The sequence below is a fragment of the Musa acuminata genome, chromosome BXJ3-3 (assembly GCF_036884655.1).
Source record: "Musa acuminata AAA Group cultivar baxijiao chromosome BXJ3-3, Cavendish_Baxijiao_AAA, whole genome shotgun sequence".
NCBI classification, from domain to species: Eukaryota; Viridiplantae; Streptophyta; class Magnoliopsida; order Zingiberales; family Musaceae; genus Musa; species Musa acuminata.
Genome location: NC_088351.1, coordinates 30,904,967 through 30,926,760, shown reverse-complemented (window position 1 = coordinate 30,926,760; position 21,794 = coordinate 30,904,967). Strand labels below are relative to the sequence as shown.

At 40.4% G+C, this 21,794-nt stretch overlaps 1 protein-coding gene and 1 pseudogene across 2 annotated transcripts; both read right to left on the bottom strand.

The window, feature by feature from the left end:
- Positions 1 to 1,155: 1,155 nt before the first annotated feature.
- On the bottom strand, positions 1,156 to 18,607 carry LOC135632521 (uncharacterized; annotated as a pseudogene).
- Positions 18,608 to 19,593: 986 nt separating this feature from the next.
- LOC135633334 (elicitor-responsive protein 1-like) lies at positions 19,594 to 21,794 on the bottom strand. Of its 2 annotated transcripts, none has more exons than XM_065142686.1 (6): positions 21,637 to 21,794; positions 21,433 to 21,537; positions 21,229 to 21,355; positions 21,069 to 21,140; positions 20,907 to 20,961; positions 19,594 to 19,773 (listed from the first exon to the last, which is right to left on the bottom strand). In XM_065142686.1, the coding sequence occupies exons 1-6, from the start codon at positions 21,668 to 21,670 to the stop codon at positions 19,756 to 19,758; spliced, it is 411 nt and encodes a 136-aa protein (XP_064998758.1). In that variant the 5' UTR covers positions 21,671 to 21,794; the 3' UTR covers positions 19,594 to 19,755. The 2 variants fall into 2 exon arrangements, with proteins under 2 accessions (XP_064998758.1, XP_064998757.1); XM_065142685.1 differs by having other exon boundaries at positions 19,594 to 19,768.

The following is a 21,794-nucleotide window of genomic DNA, read 5'->3' as shown; positions in this document are numbered from 1 at the left end:
TTTTGTTGTTGTAGAGTGTCATCCACCAAGTTCTTTGTTATCTTGCTTAGATGCATTGAAGTGTGTTATGGCCATCAAGTGAATGTTCGGAAGTAGAGTTTTGCATGTTGATTCAGCCTCAGTAGTGGCACCAAAATTTTGTTTAAATAAAAATTTTCAAGAAGTAATAAGGTGGGGGATTTATTGGATTTTCTTTTCTACAAGAAAAAAAAGTATGAACCATACCTAAAATGGAGGTAAATGATCTGAAAATTGAAAGGTAAGGAACTATTTATATTTTTAATATCATAAATATAATATGAGACAGTTTCATACTATCATAAAATTAATTAAAGGAATTTGTCTCAAGAATAACCACATATCGATCGATCCTTCGGAAATATTATATATTTGGAACCTTGTATTTTGACCGTTCTTTTTTCTTGATGATATAATTGTAATAAAAAGAATTTTATTTAAGAATCTAATGATGTATTTTTCTCCTTGAAGTAAGATGGTCTAATTATCTCATGTCATGCCTAATAAAGTTATATTCTTGCCTAGGAGGATCTATTATTTATTTGTCCATATCTAAAATTTATTCTAGCAATCATTAGATGCTTGATAGAGTATTAGTTACTAAATAGATCCATGGGCATGCCATAAGGAAATCATTTGATCACTCAGGATGGTCAATAAAGAACTATCATCTCATTTTTTTTATTTATCAAATTAGTGTTTACATAAATTTTAGATTGATGAAACATCTCTATAAGTTAATGCTTCATCCTTTAATAATTATATAATGAAATCATAACCTAGACTTCTCTTCATCCATCTTCTTCTACTTCTCTTAGCTTCTTACTATGTTGCTACTTTCTTAGTGGTGCAACCGAGGCACGGCAAATATTGTGTTTTGAATAGGTGGCTGTGAAATTCTAGTGTCCAAAAGAAACAGTCCTCAAACAATTTGACATGTCAAGATTGTATGTGTGTTTAAATCAAATTCAACAATGTCATATTGTATGATTAGGAAATAAGAGATGGCCTAGTTTAAGATATTTCTTGATTTAATTGAAGCCTAACTTTATCTAATAGATTTTGAAGATATCAGCCAACCTAGCCATGCTAAAGACCTTGACTACTAACAACATTATCTTTGGAAGAAATCTCATCTTCACCAAATAACTCCATGATAGGAGTCATTCATTATCTTATCCATAAAGGTACTAAAGTGTGATTGGTTCAATACAAATACCACATAACATAGATTGGTAAGGGTAGAGAAGTTGCACATACATGTCAGCTCAAATATCATAAACAAAAGAAGCTGCTCAGAACGCTAGAGATGTGGTGATGTGATAATTGAAATCAAACAAATTGGATGCTGATCAGTTCCTTAACTTCCACACTTTCATACAATTAAGTATGGAGATGACGAAGTGTTTATAATAAGATAAGATAATAATAAATATTAATTTCAGTAGTCTTTAAGGTGCATAACATTATACAGGAAGGGCCCAAAATTCACTTCTACATTCAATGATGTGCTCCATATGTTGCCTCTTGTTTTCCCAAACAAACCTGCAATCTATGGCCAGAAGCAAGCAAGAACCTTCATCATGCTTAACATGCTCTGTGGCTGGCAGGGCGAGCCGAACAACAGTGATTTTGCCGTATTGATAATGATGCAAGATGAGCATAGTAGCTGCAGACTGAATGTACAACACCCAGTTTCGAGGATCCACCAGAACCAAGTGGTCAAATTGGATATTTTGGTAGAAGATTAATCACTTATGCACCAATAATGCTCAAGGCTTGTTTTTCACATGATCGATAGGGGGGAGGTGGCAAACTGTTGATGCCAGCAAATCCCCCTTCCCCAATTGATGGATTTTTGAGAAGGGTCGAATCTAACACATTGTCCGGAATGGCATCCAAGGTTTCTTCGAGAAAGGACTTGATTGTCTGCAGAATTCAAATTTAACATTATTGGTAAAAAATAGAACACTGGAACAATGAAAAAAGAAGAATGAACACTGATAATAAAGATAACACAGGTTGGTAGCAAATATTCACCAGATTTCAATGGAATAACAAGAACACAGGATGGCTAACATGGACCACTGATCATTGATGATATGGAAATCTACAATAAGGAAAACATAGGCAACAGAATCTGTTTCCTAATCATGAATGCAGTATCAGACATGCATGATTCTGTGCTATGGCTGTTCCCTGTTAGTGCATATACAGTATGGAAAGCTACAAATAGGAAAACATAGGCAACAGAATCTGTTTCCTTATCATGAACAATATCAGACATGCATGATTCTGTGCTATGGTTGTTCTCTGTTAGTGCATATACAGTATGCAGATTGCAGTTAAATCAAATCGTAAATAGAAGAACATATGCATTTCAATATTTAATCTAAAACAAAGAAACAACACTCTGATCCTCCTAAGACTGGGATGTTATTCATAAAGTTACGAACATGAAGTATGACGATATTCATGACTTATTACAACATAGGAAGAAAAGGATATAACAGAGGAAAGAGAAAACAAAACTGTACCTCCGAACTTGGCATACTACCGTTGACATGTATCAACAGTGTAACCGAACATGGCCATGTGGCCACCTACCAGTACACATGCACGTACCAAGGTTTGCAATACCCTCCGGTCCAGTTTACTGCAGGTTTCAACGGTCCAATAGTCTACCAGCACACATGACCTATACTGGCCCCCTTTATCTAGAAGTCTCTGGTGACAGCTGAGACTCTTAGTAGTAATTTTTATTATCATAGATCATGACTGATACCGTGCATCTCAGATTTAGATAAATAATCATTGTTTATACATGTTAAGTTCATTGTCAAAGATAATAAACGAAGCTCATAATCTCACCTAAAATGGGTTTCAAATGGTCAAAGCACATGTTTGCATAACCGCACAGAATTTTACAAACAACAGAACAATTTTGTTTCTCATGCAAAAGTCAAACATTCACTAATCAAAGATGTGAACCATTCCAGTCATTCTATGAAGTTGCAAAATTTAGCTACAGATGCATTAAAGCGAAAAAATTCTCCAGAGGCTTAGTGAGGACAATGAAGCATACAGATATGCAACACAGCTACATACTACTTGAACATAACATTTTCCACTTACCGTGCAGTGTCACAAAGCAGTGTCAGCCTTGCGTTTCCAAAGACCATTACCAGGCTCAGAGTGTAATAGGTTTAACAATGGCTGTATCAGAAGAGGAACATTATTAGACTGGCTGTAACAGTGTAAGAGAGGAACATCAATTTGGTAGATAAACAATGTGAAATGTGCTCCATGAGAAACATAGAAGGGTTGGTGCCACAGATGAACACTCTACTATAACCAAGTAACCAAAATCAAGGTTTGCTAAACCAGCCAGATCAGAATGGTTCGGCAGGTATTTACCATCCGACTGTCGATTGGTACACAGACCGATTGGTACACAGACCAGCCCAAACTAGATGGTCCGGTCCAGTTCAAATATTGTATATCTAATATTTTTTTCCCCTTTTAGTTAGGATTCAAGGACTCCTCGTGCTCACGAGGAGGCCTACATGAGGTGCATGGCTACCACTCGTCGTCAACCGCCCACTCTAACTTGCCTCCTCTTCCTCCACTGCTTCTTGTTCCTCCCCATCTTCTTCCTTCTTCTACTTCCTTCTTCCTCTTCTTCCATCTCCATTGAGGAAATGGTCCTAGAGGGGCGGCAAATGTAAGGAGGTGGTGATTATCATGATGGTGGTGGAGCGATATAGTTATAAGAGGTAGTGGTGAAGAGAGAGATGAAGGAGGCAGTCGAGGTAAGGTAGAGGTGGAGGTTAGGGATCAAGATTGTGTGGAGACGAGGAGATGGAGACAGAAAGGAAGGAGAACCAAGATGAAATGATGTGGCAATTTAGGGCTTAGTCAACGATGATGTGGGCAAACATTATATTCTTCTATTATCTTTAATATTGGTATATACTTATGGATGGGATGGTGAAAAGGATATACTTGAACTGCTAAGCTTAGAAAAAGAAAGCACAGATATTTAGGTAATATTAGATGTATCAACGATGAAGATTAAAAGATACATTAATGATAATGAGATTAAAGAGAATTAGAGAAAATTATTTATTAGCATTCAACAAATAACTTAGTTGTAATGATCAACGATAGTAGTATGTTTAGCAATCATAAGTTTGTTCATAAAATGAGAGTAGATGAGCTAAAATAATATTAAAAAATAAAATAAAAGTAAGAGTGTAAGACCTATGGTATCCATCTTGAGGTGTGAAAAGTTTAGGAGAGCAAGGACTAGTTTGCTTGACCAGCTTATTCAACAAAATTTTGAGATTTAAAAAAATATCTTTTGATAGGTGGAAGAAGTACCAATTTACCAGAACAAAGGGACATATCCAAGACTATTCTAATTATCAAGGAACCAAGATAATGAGTCGCACCGTAAAAATTTGGGAAAAAATAATTAAAGATTAAATAAGATATGAAACAAATATTTCTGAAAATCAATTTAGTGTTACTGGTGTGATGTGTTGAGTATGATGACAGAGTGCGACAGCAGATCATAAAGGGTGGGAGAGAGCAGCTAGTGCACTCATGAGGAGAGTAGGCAACTTGGAAAGAATATGTTATCATTTATAAAAAGGACAAGTACTTGAATTGCTAACTCAGATAAAACAAAATACCTAATATAACTTTCACAAATTTAAAGAAGCCTGAAATTAAGTTATTCATGATAGCAGATAAGTATTGACAACACCACAAAATGACATCAGTCTGAAAGAAGAATGAAGCAATTAATTTTCAATTTGATCATAAAATGATAGGAATTGATTTAATTTGAATTTTGATTTATTATTTCTAACAAAAGTTTTAAATATTGATTAAACTGATATGTTCTAATCGGTATTTCCCAACCTGGCCAAGCACCAATATCAAATCATATGGCCTGATACCGATATATATTCTAGTCATTTTACTTTTTATTATATTATTCAATGATATCAAATAATAGAGGTTGGTATACCGCCTTGTATTTAAAGCCTTACTTTCCGATTACAATTTTGATCTAAAATACTTTTTGATTGTCTATTTAGTAACCACAAATTGCAGGTACAACAAACACCACAAAGGAAGCATTAAACTTGCTAATTGTGAAAACAAAGGATATGAATTATTTTACTAACCTTTACCATTTGTCTAACACTAGGCTTGTTGGGTCCATATTTTCCTAGTTCAGAGTCACCATACATTTGATAATTTTCAAGGATCTAAATCATGAAAATATGTCAGAAGCAAAAGGTAATATAAAAACTAATTATAGCATTTTACTGTACCTGACGACGAGGAAGATTTGAACATGAAGCACCATATACTTCACTGTCAACATGTCCCAAAGTATTCCATGGGCTGGAAAACATGCATTCATAAATTAGTCCTCGAAGTAGACAAATATATATAAGGAAATATTGGAAAAAACACAGAATAAATTGATAAAACATTAGGAGCAAAAGATGCCTACCTGTTCAACAATGCCTAATATATTTTTGTGAGATACTACGGACAAGCAGTCTTATAATATTTGAGAGTTTTACAACTAGTTTTATTTAAATAGAAAACTCCAGCTTCAAAATTTCACCTTGTAAGTACTGAAGAAAAGCTTTCGAAATTCAAGTTAGTTGCCAACAGAATAAGGCAAAAATTGTAATAATGATTGGTGAAATCAAATGATTAGCTTGCTTAAAATTATAATGACTTGAAGTCTTGAGCCACTGAACTATTTTTGTAGAGCAGATCAAGCTGATTATTATCAAAATGATTTGAACTGCATGAAAGACTCCACAAGCATTTCATTGCATTGAGACCTTTCATTAACTGATGTAAAGATCAGTAAGCCTGCCCATATTTTTTCTTTGGAGGAGTTGAGCAAATATAAAATTTTTAAAATTTTAAATATTTTTACCATATTTCCAGTTCCATGATGATAAGTTAAAAGATGTGGAAGCACACAAAGATAGATCATACAAAAGGATAACTCCTGGAGAGCATACTTATTATAAGCAGCACGACCAACCATGACACCATTAGCTCCTTCTCTTAGAGCTGCAGTAACCTGTCATGAAATAAAAGAAAAAAGTCAAATATGAAATACATCACTTTTATCTTTCTTAGGTTTAATTGTTTTAAATTGGACAGGGATTTTTTACTTTGTCAAAATATACCAGCAAACAATATATTGTCTCTTGATCAAAGATATGTTGTTAAAAAAATAGAAAACTTAATTTTAATAGCAAAATAGAGGAAATAAAAGAAAATAGAAAAGGGTGATTCCACCAACTTTACCCATTACACAAGTTATAGAATCCTACTTGGACACTTAGACAAACAGATAAAGTATTTGAGATGTCCAAACTATTTGAGATCAACTATATGGATCTTTTTCACAATTTATGGTTTGTACACTGAAAAATCCTTAGTTGAATCAAGAGTATTCAAATCACTATTTATAACTATAAATAAAGTCTTCTTAAGTTTCCCTCTTTCTTTCCTCGCATTAGTAATATCAATTATCTCACCATAGTTTGCCACAATATATATATATATATATAAGAAGTTTTTCAGTAAGGAAAATACTGAAAGTTAATCCATACGAAACTTTAAGGTCATGAAAAAATTCACTTCTTACATTGTTATAGTGTTAAATATAGAGACTGTAGAATTAAAAAGTATGACAAACAACTGAATCATGGACTTGCCAAGTCCATGTCACTATATAGCAGTCCCTAAAACATGTGAGTGCATCAACCATAGCAAAGCATCATTTTGTTGGGTCATCTAGAGACAGTTGATGCTAAAGAAAACTAACTTCCAAAGAAGATCAGTTGTTCAAATCAAGCAATGGAATATTCATTCGAATTCATGCTTACCATCTTTGTGCCATCACATAGGGTCCAATTAAAGAATCTCTAATTTATTTAAGCAATGGTGACATCATGGTTCACAACAGTATATCATGTTGTCACGAACGGTCGTCGCGCACCCGCAACAACTCCGTTCAACGAACCGTTCGTTGCTCTCATCTACATGTACAGCTACTTGGCAGCCTATTTTGCCTTGGTTTTGAGTCATTTTGCTTGTAAAAATGTACGTTCGAATAAGTTGCAGCACTACAAAGCAACCGCTCACCGAACCGAGCAAAACAGCCCCAAAACAGCTCCGTTTTCATGTGCCGCGGTGTCACGGCCTTAGCTGGAATTGCCTAAGGCGTGAGGCACCCTTGCGGCCAAGACGCGAACTTAGCTTGCATTGCCTAAGTCGTGCTTCGCCCTTGCGATATTGCTCCGCAAAGATCAACCCACTTGTAACCTCTCGCAGGTCTCGAAGGACCTGTAAAAGAGAAAGTGGATTAGTTCGAAAGAACGAGCGACGGACAAGTCCCGACATCTCGCGAAAAGAGGGGAAGCTTTACAAGAAATTCAGCGAGCACCTTGCGTGCACAAGAGAAAAGAGGGAGAGGGGGAAAACAAGGGTTTTAGAAGGTTGAACGAACAGCTGCAAGCCCACAAATAGCTGCTCACCGAGTCCCGGGCGCAACAACAAGTTCCCGTCAAGGCAACGTGCGAACTTGCGAATAAGTGTTCAACGCCCGGTACTATACCAAAGCCCCATCCAGCCCTGTGCCACCCGGGGGGTTCCAAGGGGCTGATGGTAAACGGAGGCAGATTCCAGAAATCAACCTGCGACACACGAAAACGGAGCTGTTTTGGGCTGTTTTGCTCAGTTCGGTGAGCGGTAGCTTTGTAACGCTGCAGCTTGTTTGAACTTACATTTTTACAAGCAAAATGACTCAAAACCAAAGCAAAACAGGCTGCCAAGTAGCTGTACATGTAGATGAGAACGACGAATGGTTCGTTGAATGGAGTTGTTGCGGGTGCGCGACGACCGTTCGTGACATTCTCCCCCACTTAAACTGTCGACGCCCTCGTCGACGCTTGTTGGTAGTTGTTGATGATTTCTTCTTTATGTCGTAGGGCGTCTTCAAGTTCCCAATTGGCTTCAGTTCGGGGAAGCTTTCGCCATTTCACCAAGTACTCTGTCTGCTCAGCTCCGTTGGGTAGCTTTATCTTGCAGTCCGCTAGAATGGATTCAACTCGCTTCTTGTAGGAGGCTGTGATGGGAGGTAGTCGAGTTGGAACACTTCGGGAAGCATCTTGCGGATCCGAGTGGTAGGCTATTAGGTTGCTGGCGTGAAGAACGTTGTGAATTTTTAACCACGCCGGCAGCTGCAACTTGTAAGAGACGTTGCCTACCCTACTGATAATTGGGAAGGGCCCCTCATACTTACGCACCAATCCTTTGTGGACTTTGTTCCTAAAGAATTAGAGTGATGCTGGTTGGAGCTTTACCAACACCAAATCGCCAACTTTGAACTCTTGCGGTCGCCTTCCCAAGTCTGCCCACTTCTTCATCCTTTTTGCCGCCTTTTCCAAGTAAGCCTGCGCAATATCGGCATTTCGATGTCACTCCTTTGCGAAATGGTAGGCTGACGGACTACTCCCAGTATACCCAATTGCCATGGTGTGCGAAGTCGACGGTTGTTGTCCTGTGATGATCTCGAAGGGGTTCTTGTTGGATGCAGAGCTCCGCTGCAAGTTGTAGGAGAATTGGGCAATGTCCAACAACTTCACCCAATCTCGTTGGTTGGCACTCACGTAGTGCCGAAGATATTGCTCCAGGAGCGAGTTTATCCTTTCAGTCTGGCCATCCGTCTGGGGGTGGAGGCTTGTCGAGAAGTATAACTTTGACCCCAACAATTTGAATAGCTCGGTCCAAAATCATCCTAGGAACCGAGCGTCTCGATCACTAATGATATTGTGCGGGACTCCCCAATACTTCACCACATCCTTCATCATCAGCTTGGCCGCCTCTTCTGCTGAACAGTGTAGGGGAGCAGCAATGAAAGTTGCATACTTTGAAAACCGATCGACCACCACGAGTATCGATCCGAGTCTCCCTACAAGTGGCAAGCTTGATATGAAGTCCAAAGAAATGCTGTCCCACGGCCTTTCTGGTACGGGCAACGGCTCCAAAAGTCCCACCGGCTTCTACAAGTGGCCAGTAGAAGGCCCTCTCCACGAGAGCCAACGTTCTGTGAATGCTTGGGTGTCCAGCTCAAAGGGAATCGTGACACTCTTTTAAGAGTTCACGCCTCAAATTGTCCACTAGGGGAATATAAACCCTATTCCCTTTTGTGTAAACGAGTTCCTCCTGGACCCAAAATCGTCGTGCCTTGCCTTCTTTGATGAGCTGCATCAGGATAACCGCTTAGGGGTCACTATACAGTCCATCCCTGATCCTGGAAAGGAAGTTGGAGTGCTATTGACTTGCTTGGCCTCCGCCCTCCAATTGTGCGGCATTCACACGCTCCACTTTCCGACTCAATGCATCGGCCACGACATTTGCCTACCAAGGCTTATACTCCATTGGCATAACAAATTCAGCTAGGAAGTCCTGCCATCGCGCCTGCTTTGGGGAGAGCTTCTTGTTTGGAAATAGCTCAGGGCGATGTTATCTTTCCTCAGCACAAATCGCGACCCGAGGAGGTACTGTCGCCAAACTCGTAAAAAGTGGATCACTGCTGTCATCTCCTTCTCATGCACTGGATACCGCCGCTCGGTCTCGCTGAGTTTGCGGCTCTCGTAGGCCACCGGATGACCCTCCTGCATGAGTACTCCCCCAATAGCGAAGTCTGAAGCGTCTGTACGGACTTCAAAGGGCTCTCCATAGTCTGGCAATTTGAGCACCGGTTCTTCCATAACAGCAGCCTTCAGATCTTGGAATGCTATTTCACATCTATCAAACCACTTCCAAGGCTGCTCCTTCAGCAACTCCGTCAGTGGAGTTGCACGCTTCGAATATCCCGCTATGAAGCGTCGATAGTAATTGATGAAACCAAGGAAGGATCTCAACTCTGGCACCTTCTTTGGAGTTAGCTATTCCGCAACCGCTTGCACCTTCGACTTATCCACCATCTGAATGGAGCCATCACCGATTCGATGCCCCAAGAATAAGATTTCAGTTTGAGCAAAGTAGCATTTCTCCCTTTTCACGAAGAAAGTGTTCTCCCTGAGAACCTTGTAAATTGTTCGAAGGTGTTTGACGTGCTCCTCGAGCGTTTGGCTGTATACGACGATATCGTCTAAGTAGACGACCACGAACTTGTCTAAATACTCCTTGAATAGTTGGTTCATGAGAGTGCAGAACGTGGCCGGAGCGTTGGTTAAGCCGAAAGGCATCACCAAGAACTCAAATGCTCCATACCTGGTCACACAGGTAGTCTTCGCTTCGTCGCCTTCAGCAATGCGCACCTGCCAAAACACCGACCGAAGGTCGAGCTTCGAGAAATACTTGGCTTTGCCTAACTGGTCGAACAAGTCTACGATGAGCGGGATGGGATACTTGTTCTTCACTGTCACTTTGTTAAGGGCTCGGTAATCGACACATAGTCGGAGGCTCCCATCTTGTTTCTTCTGGAAGAGAACTGGAGCTCCGAAAGGTGCTTTAGAGCTGCGGATGAGACCACCGCTTAGCAATTCACCTAACTGCTTCCTAAGTTCTGCCAACTCTGGCGGGGCCATGCGGTAGGGTGGTCTCACTGGAGGCTTCACTCCTGGCTCCAGCTCGATGTTGTGATCCACGCCCCTACGTGGTGGAAGAGTCTTCGGCAACTCGGGTGGCATAACATCATTGAACTCTTTCAGGACGTTCGCCACCACAGCAGGTTCTTGAATGGCCTTCTCGTCAAGTGGCTCTAGCTTCATCGCAGCCACGAAGGTTAATTCACCTTTTCGCACCCCTTTCTTTAGTTGCAACGCCGATATATGTTGCGGTTCCTTGGTTCCTCTCCGAGAGACAGGAACCACGCAGGGATCGTCGCCTCCCATCATACATAAGGAGTTCAAGAATGGTATTGGCACCAACTTCGCCGCGTGCATAAACTCCATTCCAAGAATCACTTGGAAGTCATCCAATGGCATTGCCATCATGTTGGTGTTCCCGCTCCATGTCCCGATTTTGATGGGGACTCCCTTCGCCAACCCGGAGATTCGCTTGGCCTCCGAGTTCACCGCCTTCATTCGACTTGGGCTCTTCTCCAAGATCAACCCAAGTCGCTTTGCTTCTCGATCGGCTATAAAGTTGTGGGAAGCGCCTGTGTCCACCATTGCATGAGTTGTTTGGCCATTGAGCTTGATGTCAACATACATTAGGTCGCCACTTCCAGCTTTTTGTTGCCTTGCCTTCGGGTTCTCCCCCACTTGACCCCGCATGGCGTTCAACAAACGCATGGCTCCCATCCGGGGTCCTTGCGACTCCTCATCATCGCTGCTGGCTTCAGAACTACTCGAACTAAGGGCGACAACCTTGCCCTTGTCTGATTTGGGAGGGTGGATGGAAGCTGTTAGCGCATTGAGTGCCTGTTTTTGTGGGCACTCCCTCACCATGTGTGGCCCTCCACACAAGAAGCATCCGTCAGGTTTCGGGGCCTTGCCTTTCGGGCTTGGCCCTTTGTGGGAACTCTTCTTCTTTTGTTCGCCCCTGAGCTCCTTCCCTCGAGAATGTTTTGGAAAGCGATTGCCTGAAGATTGTTTCCTTCTCCCTGGGTCTTCGGAGGAAACAAAGTCTGTGAGCTTTTCTACAGCAGCAATTGCCCCGACCACATCGGTGACATTCCTTCAATTTAGTTCCTGTTGAGCCCATGGCTTCAAACCATCGAGGAAGCTGAACAACTTGTCCTTCTCGGACATGTCTTGTATGTCCAGCATTAGTGCAGAAAATTGTTTCACATAGTCTCGAATGGTGGAACTCTGGCGAAGTTGTCTCAACTTCCTTCTTACGACAAACTCTGTGTTCACAGGTAGGAACTGAGTTCTCAATTCCCGCTTCATGTCTTCCCATGTGTCAACCCGACACCGACCTTGTTGGATCTCCTCCCAACGGGTTCGCCACTAAAGTTTCGCATCTCGGTTCAGATACATTGTTGCTATAGAAACTTTGGTATCTTCAGAATCGGGCCTCGTAGCTCGAAAGTATTGTTTCATGTCGAACAGAAAATTCTCGAGCTCTTTGGCATCTCTGGCCCCTCCATAACCATGAGGCTCGGGTGCCCTCAAGTCTTGCGGTGGTGCAACGCGGGTGTTGCTTCCTCCCGCATTTAGTGCTCTTGTGAGCATGACCACCTTTGAAGTGAGTTCCGCCACAACATCCTGTAAGTGTTGCACGGAGTCTTTGGTGTCATCAGACAGTCGGTCGACTAGGGCCTCGACCTTGTCGATCCTGGACTCCGCTTCCTCTTGCGAGCTCTCTACCCCAACAAGCCTTTGTTGGCCATAGTAGAGTTCCTCCACGCTCTCTTCAAGAACATCCAGGCGGGTTTCCGCCGTTGTGAGTCTCTCCTTGTGACTCTTTTTCCCAGTTGGCGCTCCAGATTGCGCCTCCTCCGCTCGCGGAGAGTAGCCAACTTCTCGCTCATCATGTTCGCTGCCGCGCTCCTCTTGAGCGGCTCCAACAGCATGAGAGCGAGTGTGCACATGCAGCCCACCTGCGGCTGCTTGGGGTAAGGGTCCGGCTTGCCCCGTCTTGCTGGATTTGCCATGATGCTTTGCCATGGCGAAGTTGCAAAATCCCATCGTTGCTCGCTCGAAGTGCTTGCCCACTCTGATACCACAATGTCACAGCCTTAGCTGGAATTGCCTAAGGCGTGAGGCACCCTTGCGGCCAAGACGCGAACTTAGCTTGCGTTGCCTAAGTCGCGCTTCGGCCTTGCTATATTGCTCCGCAAAGATCAGCCCACTTGTAACCTCTCACAGGTCCCGAAGGACCTGTAAAAGAGAAAGTTGATTAGTTCGAAAGAACGAGCGACGGACAAGTCCCGACGTCTCGCGAAAAGAGGGGAAGCTTTACAAGCAATTCAGCGAGCACCTTGCGTGCACAAGAGAAAAGAGGGAGAGGAGGAAAACAAGGGCTTTAGAAGGTTGAACGAACAGCTGCAAGCCCACAAACAACTGCTCACCGAGTCCCGGGCGCGACAACAAGTTCCCGTCAAGGCAACGTGCGAACTTGCGAATGAGTGTTCAACGCCCGGTACTATACCGAAGCCCCATCCAGCCCTGTGCCACCCGGGGGGTTCAAAGGGGCTGAGATGGCTGATGTTTTGGTGAGTGGAGGCAGATTCCAGAAATCAGCCCGCGGCACACGAAAACGGAGCTGTTTTGGGCTGTTTTGGGGCTGTTTTGCTCGGTTCGGTGAGCGGTCGCTTGGTAACGCTGCAGCTTGTTCGAACTTACATTTTTACAAGCAAAATGACTCAAAATCAAGGCAAAACAGGCTGCCAAGTAACTGTACACGTAGATGAGAGTGACGAACGGTTCGTTGAACGGAGTTGTTGCGGGTGTGCGACGACCGTTCGTGACAAGACGGTAAGCTTACCACCCAGTACCAACACCCTCCTCAACCATAAATCTTCATAAGCCAATTCTCTCTTTTCTTCTTCACTTTTCTTCACTAATAGCCGCTCTCCTCTCTTTCTCTTTGCTTTCTTTTTTAATTTCTTCTCCAAATTGTTCTCATTTGCATCAAATTTCTCAAGTAACTTAGAACTGGAGCCTTTCTCTTGGTATAGGGTGGATTTCCTAAGAACCAATTTGATTTTTCCCCCGAACAAGGAAACTCTAGAACTTAATACCACGGTTATTTGTTTGCTTGATTAAGAGTTGGTTTTTTGCTTTATTAAGGCTAAAAATTTTTGCCTGAAGCCTCGAATCTTTATCGATTAAGGTCAAGTCTGCACATACTTCACGTAGGTCTACTTGAATGTAATTTCGATTTGTGTGAATCTAGACTAAATCTGCATCAAGAGGGCCTAGATCAGCCCCAATTCAGCCTTGATCTGCATGAATCCAACCCAGATCTTTGTAGATCTGACCAAGATCCACATGTATCGGTTCTAAATCTGCCAAACCTGTCCTAGATTTACTTTAGTTGGGCCTAGATCCACATGGATCTGGCCTAGATCTGCCTCAATCAAGCCATGATCCACAAAACTAGAATCTGCATAGGTCTAGGTTAGAACCACCTATAGATCCAAGACAGATCCATGCAGATTCAGCTTAGATCTATGTTGACAAATGCCACATTTATACTACTTTGAGTAATTTTTAATTGCATGCCCAAATGTGCTGCTTAATGGTTGTTGAAAAATGATATTGGAGCAGTAAATTACCAATTTGGCATAGTAGCATATCTCTTGCTTGGATAACCACCATCATTGGCAGGTATAAATAAATTGAAGGCTTATATGACAGGTAGAGTTTTTGGACATGGCCAGATGAACGAAGGTTTTTCAAGAAATCAAATGAGGTAGTTGAATTGCATGCTAAAATAGCTCTTATCACGAAGAGAAATTCTTAATAGGTAAGTACCTAAATCACCTACCTATAATGAGTATGAGGTTCGAGCAACGATATTGAGAAGGATCCCAAGCTTGTAACCAATTATTTGTGCATCATTAGACCGGTCACATGAACAAGAAAGAGAAAAGAAGAAGAGGAGGCGACGAAGAAAGAGGAGGACGAAGAGGAAGAGGAAGGAAGAAGGGGAGGCGGTGGAGAAGAGGGGGAAGAAAAAGACAGAAGAGGAAACCATGAGGAAGAAGGAGAAAGAAGAGGAAGCCGCATAAAGAAGAAGTATGAAGAAGAGGAAGCCGTGAAGAGGAAGAACAAGAGGAAGTTGCATAAGGAAAAAGAAGGAAGAAGAGGAAACCATGAGGAAGAAGAAGAAGAGGAGGCCATGAGGAAGAAGAAGGAAGATGAGGACGGACTATACCAGGGAGATAGGTGGCAGCATCAATTCCACACACCCCGCGAGAAGAGGACTCATCTTCGTGAGCCCGAATGGGTGTTTTATTTTTACTTTTTTATTTCTTTACACTGAGACCAGCTGAAACGATGGTCTCGATATAAGAAAATTTGTTTCGCCCAAACCGGTATGAAATGGGGAAGCCTGCATACCAATACCTACTGCCTGTTTCGTACCGGTCTAGGCAAACGGATTGCCTCGATATTAGCAACCATTTCTTCATCTTCCTCTCCTCTTTTCCTTTGTTTTTCCTTCTATTGTTTTCTAACCACAAGCCTCCGTCAATACATCATTCTAGCATACCAACAGAACATACGTTAAGACGGCATACCTTTCTAGCATAGCAATTCTAGTTTGCAGTATTATTTGGTGATCAGTTGGCAAAAGGGTGTGCCTTCTTGTGTGCCTAAAGAAGGCACCCCCTTGATTTCTAATCAATTAAAGTAACTCTAATATGGTATTTAAACTAGGAAAGCCATACCTTCATAGCCTAGATTAGAATCTTAAGCATCATAACAGAATAAACATTTCAATAATTTCGGTAGCAGTGAACCACATCAGCAGTTTACGCATTTACAGTCATATGCATGGCATTCACAAAACTGCTTGACTTATGGGTATCATCAACAAATGAATTTAACTATTGCCAATCCATGAAAATCATACTCTGGCAGTCTGACTAGATTATGTAGGAATTTATGCACTTTTTCAAGGAAAAGGAGAATCATGAAAGTCCCTTACAGAGTTCATCATAAGAATCACGATCATCGACACCTATTCTGCATTTCACACTGACAGGAACATCACAGTTGGAAGCAATGGCTGACATAGCGTCTCCAACAAACTTCATTTGTTCAAAAAAATAAGAAAAGAAGACACTCAGAGTATGCTCCAAAAAGTAAATTGTTTAAGCCTACAAAAACCTAGCAACATTACCATACTATATTGTAATTTTTGTATAAATAAAACATCAAACCTCTGGGTCAAACATTAGACGTGCACCAAAGCAACCATGGCCTGCAACTTTTCCACTAGGGCATCCACAACTAGCACAAATCAACAAAGGAATTAAGGATTATAAAGTAAAAATAAGCCAACAAAGAAAGGGATGAAGTACCTAAAGAAGAGTTCATACGAACTTGAGATTAATTTCATCATAAGAATAAGAATTTGCAAGCTCAGCTGCCTTTGCCAGGTTTGTCAAATTACTCCCACCAATTTGTAGAACAACAGGATGTTGTATGGGAGAAACTGCCAAGAACCTATCCTAAAACATCAAAAGATAAATCAATGCATAAATTTGTTTTGTAATATCCCGATTACAAGAAGAAAATAGTTTCTCATAAGTGGAAAACGAGCAAGGCTCATTAAAGAATAAATTTATTAACCTGCCACTAATTTATGTTAAGATGCCCAAGTACCCACCAAAAATCAAATCGAGAAGTAATCACTTAATTGGGAATTCTGACAGATTCTAAACCATTAGATGCATCAAGCGCAAATTCACTAAATCACAAATATAGTCCTGGACCCAGATATGATGGTTTTCTAAACCATCAATCAGTTGTGGACCTGATAACTTAATGGTCCAAAAGAAAATAGAATATTCTATGACGGGGCAGAATTGCCAAATCAGCTATTATATTCTTTGACAGTAAACCAGAAATATGTGGCATAACTTAGCTGCATTACATATCCTGAGGATGGATCTCAAGAATTAAAAAAGAATAAAATCAAACAGATGTGTATTGATAAAATGTTTGAAAACATATGATAAAAACCAATCCTAGCAAATTAACATCATCTCATTTTAGACAAAACGGCATCAGGGTTGCAACTTATCTCTAACATCTGTAACTTAGCTTTCTCCGAAGTATTTTATGCTTTGAGCAATTTTTTTGAAGTTTTAACAGGAACATGCTAAACAAGGATGTTAGTATTTCGAGAAAAAAATGTTAATATTCAAATGCAACATCTCAACCTTGTCTATGATAGTTTCATCATATCTAAAAAAAGCATATCAAATGAATGGTTCTTTACCAGGTTTTCACTTTGATGAACAATAGTTTCTACGACAACCATTTCTGTATAAAGCCATGCATGTTTTGATATTAATCGAGCAAGAGCCCTGTAGTGGTTGTCTGTCCAGTCCATCATGGGTGCAATGCTAAAACGCAGAATAAGCATGCATCGAATAAGCTGAAAGCATCTGAAACAGATTTTCTGGAAACATTGTTGTTGATCTACACTGTGTACCTAAACAACTGTGGAAAATATTTCCGATCGATAGTGGTTCTGGAACAAACAAGATCTTCATCCATACAAGAATGAAATCTCTTGAACTGTAGAGAAGGTCCATTCGGTATGTCAAAAGGTTTTCTTTCCGTGGGTTGTAATATTATGAAGATGACGAGGGATGAATGCAGAATAAACGGCGTACACTGCAGACTTCATCACCTCATGGAATACAGCATGTGTGAATTCCCTGCATAAATGCACTGATCCCAGTAAGGAAAGACTTAACAAAGAAACTACAGAAATAGCCCCTATAAGGTAGATGATCCATTGAGACCTATAAAAATCATGCAGCATAGTCGGTATCTAGTACCTCATATACACATAATCAGAATTACTAGATGTGCATTACTACAACCACAAGTTACTCTGGATATGCTGTAGAGCTAGCTGAATCATATAAGTCATATTGAGAAAGAGCACAAGATTAGAAAACATATCAAAAGAACACATCAGTCATATTTAGGAGAAATTTACTTCATCTTTTAACAGTTTCTATATTATATGCCTGGTATGAAGACTTTATTTTTAGTTACTAAACTGTGGCTTATCATGATATGATTAGACCAACCGAAGAACTTCTCATCTTCCCACTCAGCAAGAATTGCTTACAGTGTATTATGGGCTCTCATGCATTATATCCAAAGCAACTAGAAAACTGTTATGGCTTCTACTAGATCATGAGCGTTCCTAGGACCAACACCACAATTCTTCGATGACATACTGGTTAACAAGCACTGCTGGAACTCAAAGGTTAATCAACAACAAATGCAGAAATATTATTAATTAAAGATAACCAAAAAATTGGGTTGTTAATTAGTTGATTGCGAAGTAAATCAGGCATATTGCACATTTAGACAATTCTACAAGCAGATTAGTATTAACTATGACTCTGAGAAAAAAGAAGACTGAGTCCTGAACAATTTGCAGCTACTAGTTACGGCATAAATGTCATCGCAACTGTACCTAAAGAACAATTATTCTGCGAACCAATTTGGTCCGTGTAAAGAGTAGAGAGACCATAAATCTACAGTTTATCCATTAGTTCATTAGAACGGAAGTTATGGAAGAGATCCTAAACAAAAGGAAGCTTCATAGCTTGATCCCAACTCCTCCCCGCACTTGTTAGCACTGGGTTTACTAGAAGACCAAAAGATTACTAAGAAACGAACGAAGGTCCCCTTGAGAGGACCGAAACAGTTCTTTCCTTCGGCCCAGGAGATCCCCAGAAGAAGAGGAGGAAGAAAAAGGAGCCCAACAACTTATGCCGCCTACTTCGACGCCGCTGCCGCGAGAGCGAAAACGTGACCGCGAGAAGACAAGGGAGAGAATGGCCGACGAATGAGGCGGATCGAGCGATGGGTGTCAAATGGACGGGAACGGGTTATCGGCGAGCCCAAGCCCGCCGTCCGATCCAATATAGGAAGTTTTGCAAAAAGCCGCCGTCAAATTTTCATTATTTTGGAATTTCTCTCATTTCTTAATTTATAATTTATATAGAAATTTCTATTTGCAACCCTTCTTAGTCCCGAGTATAAAAACTTTTAATATTTCTAAATTATCACTCTGTATGTAAATATATTTTTTTCTTCTTCCTCCATCTTATTTGGGGGAGCACGAGCAACAACTACAGGGGGAAGCAACAACAGTTGGTGGGCCTCGCTGTTCGAATGGTTGTTAGCGCTGACTTATCTCGACGACTTTGTGATTCTAAAGACTTCTTTGAAAGGGGTTATAAAGGAAATAGAGAGGAAGAGAAAACAATCAATGTAATAGAGAGGCCTTCCACAACATCATGTGCTGCTTTGCCATTGCCACTCGCCTCGCCTCCAACCTTTCTCACCGATCCTCTCATCATCGAAATCTAAGACTCTTTCCTCTCACGGCGGACGCGTGTGTATATATATATATATAGGGAGGGTAAAACAGGGCTGGCTTGGTGGCTGAGGGTATGACTACGATGGCAGGTTTATTTGGGTGGGTGGATATGTAGGAGGGGTACTACTGTAGAAATAGGGGAGGGGGGTATATTGCCGGTTGATACAGAATAGAATCGGCCACCAACGGGTATCGTAGTGGGTAGGCTACCGAAGGATAAGAGAAAGAATCTACTTGTTTTGGGGGCATGTATGGTAGAGCGTACTACGGTGTTGGATTGTCCGGAGGAGCGATCGGAGCATAGCTTGAAGGCGTGGCAGACTGACAGGTTTTAGTGTCAATCCCAAGAGATCAATGAAGGAGAGCATAAAAATCTAATTTTATTGGCTTCAAATTCAACACAACAAACTCTCTCCATCGGATTTGAAATATACTTATAGATATTTCACATCATGAATTTTTTTTTCTTCCATAAACTAAGTAAATAAACATCACTTTATTCATCATTTATAAATATTTATTACATTTTATTCATCAAATCATAACTAGAAAAATAAACATAGTGATGTTAACTTAAAGATTCATCCAAGTGGCTCTACTTAGCGGTAGAGGAAGCTTCGCTCTTCACTGAAATCTGGTTTAGTACTGGAGGCTGCTCTGAAAATCAAATACAAAAAAAATTCAACGATGCAAACCTCAAAAGAATATCAAAAAATTTTAGATGACATATTTTAATCTAACAAAAATTTTAACCATTAAAAATAAATTATAATGTCAGAAAATATCATATATTTAATACATAAAATATATAAATTTTTAACATGTTTAAATCTAAAAATAAAAACCTTAAATAAGGGTCAGAGAACATTATAAAAAAAATTCAACTAATAAATTTTAATATAACAATAAAAATTTTGACATTTAAAGAATTAACAATTATTTTCAAACTATAAAACTTTCAATATTTAAAAAATCAAAATAGACTAAAACTTTATTTTTATTTTCATATTTATTTAATATAAATTATTTATATTTAATATACTAACAAATATTATATCATTCAATTTGGAATACGTAATAGTTATTTCCTAATTCATAATAACAAACAAGGAAATAGATTAAGATTTCCTAAATTATAATTGTGAGTAAGAAAAAAAAATTCCTAATTGAATTATTTGATTTGATTACAGAAATATCTTAAAATTGAACTTTACTGGCTTCAAATACAACTCTGACTCATCTAATAAAATGATGGAAGAAGAGTATACAACTCTGACTCATTTGATCTATGTATAAGGATTTAGAATAAACTTCAGAGGAAGAAGAGTATAAAAATCTTATTTTATTAGCTTTAAGTTCAGCTTTGTATGCGCAATGAACTTGCCTCATCGATTTATAGGAATTTAAAATACACTATTATAGATCGGCTAAATTCAAAAGAAACCTAATCCTAAGGATTCATTAAATTTTCTTCACAATATATGCTTATAATTTTGACACTGCTGATATTACACCTTTCAAGAGGATTTTTTTATCTTATTCCAAGATATTTTTAAATCTTTTTAAAATATTCATGTATTTTTCAAAATAACCAAATCTTCTTTTCATTCCAAGATACATGAATCGAGTTTATTTTCGGCAGATTTATCATCGCAGCCATGCATTAAGTATTTAGGAAATAAATGAATTGATCAATTGAAGAAAAGAACAAATTTCGATGGATTGACAGTCTACAATAATATAGCTCTAACTGATCAAGAAATTAGGGCTGAAAAGAGGATGACAATAACCTCTGCTTTTCTAGCGTTTGAGTAATGCATGATAAGTTTTACCTCACCCGAGTACCTGTGCAGAGGAAATACAAATGGAATTAGCTTCATTCAAATCTTCGCAACCACAAAAAAGATTGGTCTCCTCCTTTCTCTGGTTCAGAGCGATTACAGAGGACTTACCTGCCAGATCTTGACTGGATCGACCAACAAGAGTCATCGTATCCTTGAGCAAGGACCTTGCTCAGCTGCACCCTGAGAAGAGATGCCGTTGAACTTGCCCGCTTAGCGTTCGATCAATTGCGTGAAAGAGATGAACATTGGCGGGAAGGTTAGCTGATACCTGCCACTGCCGATGAAGTCGTCGTGGGAGAAAGTGTTACTATTCCAGACCGAGACGCTGATCTCGCGAAGACCTTCTACAAGAGACAGGGCCGTCTTCTCCTGGAAGCTGGGGTTCCTGCCACCATCTGCGGTCCATCATCAGCACCAAAGTTAAAAGAGTTGGTCCACACAGCAACCCAAAGACATATCACCCAGGATTCACCTGTGCAGGTGCTAGTTCGGAACTTGGTGGTGGCGTATTCGAGGATTACATAGGGGTCCTGCCGCGACATCCACTCGGTGTCCTTCAACTTGTTGCATCCAACCACTGGGGAAGGTGCAAAAGTACCAGTCCAGAGGAGGAACAAAGCTGTAATGATCATTCCGGCACAGAAGCAAGGGGATAAAAAAACACTGGAGGGCTAACCTGTGACCTCAAGAAGCTGGCCTTGGATCGACATGACGAGCGAGAGAGAGAGAGAGAGAGCAAGGAGGGCGAGTTGGTCCTGAGCTTCCTGCAGGAGTCCAGAAATAATGTCAGTGGTGATCGCCACATGACAAACCGCGTCGTCTTCATGGAATCTT